This window comes from Octodon degus, unplaced genomic scaffold (genome assembly GCF_000260255.1).
Source record: "Octodon degus isolate 3935 unplaced genomic scaffold, OctDeg1.0 scaffold00031, whole genome shotgun sequence".
In the NCBI taxonomy this organism is placed as follows: Eukaryota; Metazoa; Chordata; class Mammalia; order Rodentia; family Octodontidae; genus Octodon; species Octodon degus.
In genome coordinates this window covers 6,647,641-6,652,864 of record NW_004524607.1, presented here as the reverse complement: position 1 = coordinate 6,652,864, position 5,224 = coordinate 6,647,641, and the positions used below count along the sequence as shown (strand labels likewise).

The 5,224-nt window shown below is 38.8% G+C and overlaps 1 protein-coding gene across 1 annotated transcript in view; it reads right to left on the bottom strand.

Moving 5' to 3' along the window:
* Vps41 (VPS41, HOPS complex subunit) overlaps positions 1-5,224 on the bottom strand; it is a 183,426-nt gene that overhangs the window by 147,035 nt on the left and 31,167 nt on the right. The window contains exon 4 of the mRNA XM_023713367.1: positions 314-391. Coding sequence (XP_023569135.1) covers positions 314-391 — 78 coding nt within the window. The remainder of the gene's footprint in view (positions 1-313; positions 392-5,224) is intronic.

The following is a 5,224-nucleotide window of genomic DNA, read 5'->3' as shown; positions in this document are numbered from 1 at the left end:
AGACAGAAAGAGAGACAGTCAGAAACAAAATAGAGACAGAATCACAAAGACAGACTGGGACATGTAGGGACAGGAAGAGTAGCTATTCATATATATATATATATAGAAATAGAAATACATATATAGAACTCTCTACAAGTTCACCCTTACAATTTTTAGCATATGCAATAAAAGCTTGAGTGATAGTGAACATTCTGATTCAACTGATAAAAATCCCCTTTATGCTATTTAAAGCAATTGCTAAACCGGTATTCTGAAGTACAAATTTTTAGCATGAAGTTTAACATATACATATTTTATATCACATACTTACCACATCAAACTTCTGAGTAATGTTTCCTTGGACATCAAGTAAATAAACCTTGCCGTAATGTGTGCCCAGTGCCAAAAACTGTAAGAACAACAGAGGGGTCAATTAATTAATGTACTATTATACAGAATTAGCAATAAAATGATTTTCACAGTCAAGATGTTCAACGCATAAATCAGTATCTTGGAAGATATGCATTCCTTGGAGAAGGCTTGTTTCCAACTTCAGGGAAATGACAGAAGAGGGCCTATTTTATCGAGGTAGTGCAAGCTAGCTGTCAGAATGACTCATGAGGCCCTCATCTCCTGACAACTAATGGTGTGCACGCAGTCTGTACACAATGCCTGATGGACTGAGGCAGTAAATTAAAAATGCAGGCGTGAAAGCACAAACAGCCCACAGTTGAACTCAAAGTCAGAAGGGAATGATTAAGAAACTCCCCCTAATTTATGGCAAGTGTATAAATCTGTGCTATCATTTAAGTGCAATGCAAAAACACACACAAACAAGCTATTATTTTTTGAATGGATAATCCATGCCATATTGAGAGATGAAAAACCTCAGATGTCCATACACCAGCAGTTAGTTTTAGGATGCCTCTATAAACACTCCCATATAACACTGAGTATAAATGTTTATATTCTAATGTAAAAAAAAAAAAAAAATTCTCCTCTGTCACTACATAACTGTGGAGCTACATATTCACTTTATGATATAAGGCTAGTTCATAACTCCCACTGTTTCTTTACTTCTCTGATCTGACCCTAAACAAACCAGGAGAAACTTGAGGACTACCTAAAATATGAGTATTTTTTCCCTGCCTTTTCATTTCTCTAAGCATCACTCAAACAGTCCAAAATTCTCCGTATTTCATCGCATGTGAGCATGCTTCATTGCAAGCTATAATGAAATGCCCAAATTTACAGGCACTACTAAGCGTTTCAGTCAAGCAGCACAATCTTTAAAAAATAACCTTACAGAAAGGCAAGATTTAAAAGGATTTATCAAAATGGAATTGCTTAAAATGAAATTTCAGTCTGGGCACTTAAAACATGAAGCTACATTAAAGAGCAGTCTCAAAGAGGGAAGAGAAGGGGTTCATTAGAAATGCATCCCTGCAATGCCTTTCGCTCCTGCAAGGTTGCCTTTTTTCAGGAAGAAAAAAGTCCCCCGGGTAAAAAAATCAATACTGGTTAATAAAACATCAGGTGTGCAGACATAACTAGGTACGACGATGCTGCTGCACAGGCCTGCCTGAGCACACCAGGTGCCATGACGATTGGGCATCCAGGCCGATGCCGGCCTAGTGAACACAGGGCACTGGGTGCTGGAAGGGGAAGGGGACACAGAAATTCTGGGGGGAAATTAGTCTGAATATTTAAACCAAGAGGAATGCCTCCTCTGAAGCAAAAGGACATATAATCACAAACAGAGGACCCAAACAGTCGCAGCTTTATCTCTACAGTGACACTGAAAATGTTTGAATAGAAAACCAACATATAAAACATGAAAAACAAGTCATACCCCATTCAGAGGCTCTCTGTGGTAAAAGAACAGGTCTTAAAAGCTCACTGCACCCCAAGTGTCTTACAGTATTGATTCACCTCATAAATACTGTATCTACTTTGTTAGGAAGCTAAGGGAGCCTGGATCCTTAAAATGCTTTAATACTGTGTCACTCTCTAGCACTGTTATAAAGGCCATTTTTGAACTTCTAATCACATTTTAGTTTATAAAACTTGGGAGTTTCTAGCAGGGTATTTTACTTTGATACTAATTCCTTTTCTCTTTTTTGGCCAAAATTGTAAGTTTCATTCATGATAGAAAACAAAATCATTATTTTGATTTTACAGTTTTAACCTTGAGATACAATTACTTTAGAAGATTTCTGGAAAAACAAAATTCAGTGGTTTTTATGATAAGTTACTGTGTGTTTAGAAACACTCATCTGAATGAGATAAATTATTGCTACTCCTTTTCAGAAATAAAGAATTATGTATTCTCCAAAGAAAAGTTTAGTAAATCAATCATATTTACTTAAGTACCAACATCAGGAATGCATTCTACGTTCAGATGCTAAAGTTTCTGCCAGAAAACAAAGACAAAAACTGAGAAGGGCAAATTGACCAGAAATGTGACACAACCTAAACATAAACCTTTCAAATTTGACTTTCCTGAGTTTTCAATCTTTTCTTTTAACCTGAGTGTATTTGAAACATAGACTGAGTAAAGAATAAATATAATTTCATTAGCCCCCCCATGCTAAATTACAGAAATGCCCTGCCTTATAATCTACAGTGGTATCGCAGTTGTTCAATGGCTTCAAGATTGAACTTTTCACTACCTGAACAGCAAAGTTCATAAAAATTCTGCTTTGTGCTCCCAACTTTGCCCCATAGTCATACTGAAAATCCAATTTGAAAAACCTGTATAGGCCCAGAAGGAGTAAAATAACACAAAGGGATGATACCTTAGTCTAACTGCCACGCTCACCAGAAAACACACAGTGCTTACGTGAGTGCATTAAAACCTATGTCATCAGACTTTTTTTTGCACTTTAGTGGCCTAAAACATTGTAATCATGGCTCCATAGAGTGTTACCAGCAAAGGTAAGGAGAAAACCCCGATAGGACTAAGGAAAGAAAGAAAATGGATTAAGGGAAGAAATCATTGTGAAATGTGTGAAACATCCTAGAAACATGAATTCATAAGCATAATTTCAAGGCCTCAGAACCAATTCTTTGGGTTTCCGTTATTTACCTCTTAGTTGAAAAATTTGTTCAATTCTTGAACTTTTCAGCGTTTGAACACGAATTTGGAATGAGGGGAGTTCAAGAACCAAGGCCCTATACACACTGGGGACCCTGTCCCAATACTGCTTGGCCTCTTCACATCCGGACCTTATGTGGATGAAGAAGAAGAGCAGTGCTGACACCCTGAAGGCATCACCACAGAAATGAGAAGTGGCCATCTTGGGACCAGGCATGCAGTCAGCTGCCCAGGACCACCTACCTTTCTCCAAACACCAAAACTGAGAGGTCCTCAATTAAACTTAGGGAAAGACTCTCAAAACTGATGAGTTGTCTGTCTCCTGGAAACAGATAATGAGTGGCAGAGTTAAGAGCCTGAACTAAAAACTGAAATACAGGACTGTGGTGTTGTTCAATAGCACAGCACTTGCCTAGCATGTACAAGGCCCTGGGCTTGGTCCCCAGCACCACAAAAACAAAACAAAAATAAAAACTGAGATATTCTAAACTGAATCAGAATCAAAAGAAATGTGGACTTCAGATTAAGAGCCCATGTTCTCAAAGTCAGCACTGGTTCCTGTTCCCAACCTTCAGGCACTCTGGCCAAGCTGGTTTAAGGATGATGTTTAATAAAGTGCCAAATGTTGTTCTTCACTTTATTCTTGCAACTATTCATTCAACCAACACACAAAAAAGTAACTATACTGTGCTTACACAATGAATCTTAGACATTAAAGTGACTTAAAAGCTATGGTACAGTGAAGGAAATTAAAATGAAGAGTAGGCTTAAGACACAAGTGCCTCCAGACCCTACGGAACATATGCAGTATCATTAGTGCCAAAAGAAGACTTAAAAAACAGAAGTGATGGGACAGCCAGTTGGAAAAGACCATTTCAGACAGAGCAGATGCAGCCTGCTCAGTGGTGGAGAGTTCCAGAAAAAGCAGGCCAGAGTCAAGAAATTACAAGCAGTTCCACAAGGATCAAGCGTCTGATCCATATCTATGAGATGGATGGTGAGGATGGAAGAGTGGCTAACAGGCAGCATTTAAGTATTTATAGAGAGATGAAAAGGGAGAGGAGGAGACTAAAACCAGGGTGGGTTGGTCCAAATCACTGAGCAGGGTATTTTACTTTGATACTAATTCCTTCTTAGGAAGCCAGTAAAGAATTTTAATGAGGGTGGCATTATTGGATCAGAGCTTCTAGGAGATATTTAGTGCAAGTCTTCTGAATGGGCTTCCATGAAAGCAAATCTGAAGACATATAGCTGAGCTTAATGGCATACACTGGTTCCAGGGAAAGGTAACAGATAGTTGAACTGACAAGGAAAAAGGCTGAGGTGGGAGTGGACTGAAGCAGGTGAGCTGGGCACAGAACCCAAGCAGAAGGACATTGTGAGTAAAGTCTGCCACCTGCTACTGCCACAGTCCAAGAACGAAAGGCACTGGGATAAGCTCACAGAGGGCCTTCCATCCAACATGAAGGAGATCAGGCTTTGTTTAGTGGGTGATGACATAAGGATTTAAAAATCTGTTTCAACAGATCATCCTGGGTAGGAAGATGAGCTTCAAAAGGAAAACCAGAGAGGTCCAACAGATTCCCATTTGCCATGTGCAGAAGCTGACCCTGGGTTTAGGTAACAAAGAAGATAGGAAAGAGAATAAAAAGTAGATGCAAGTTGAGAAGGGCAGGATGAGCTTATTACGGAGATGCTGAGGTGCAGATAAAAGAAAACAGAAAGTAGGGATATTGAAGAGGCTGTTAGATGGCTATGCGGACTAGTCTAGTGATGATCAGAGTGTAGGTGATTACAGAAATTGAGAGATTTAAAACAAAGAAAGCTGGGTGTGATGGTGCACTTCTGTAATCCCAGCACTCGGGAGGCTGAGACAGGAGGATCATTGTGAGCTCAGACTAAATAAATAATAAAACAAAGAAAGCAGCAATTTAGCAGGGCGCTGTCTCAAAAAAAAAAAAAAAAAGAAAAGCATATTATTGTCTTTTGGTTTGTCATAGATGACTTTTATGAGACTGAGATACAGGCCATTTATTCTGATATTCTGTATGGTTTCTATCATGAATAAGTGCTGGCCTTTGTCAAAATATTTTTTTATATCTGTTGACATGGTCATGTGGTTTTGGTTTTTGGCTCTGTTGATGT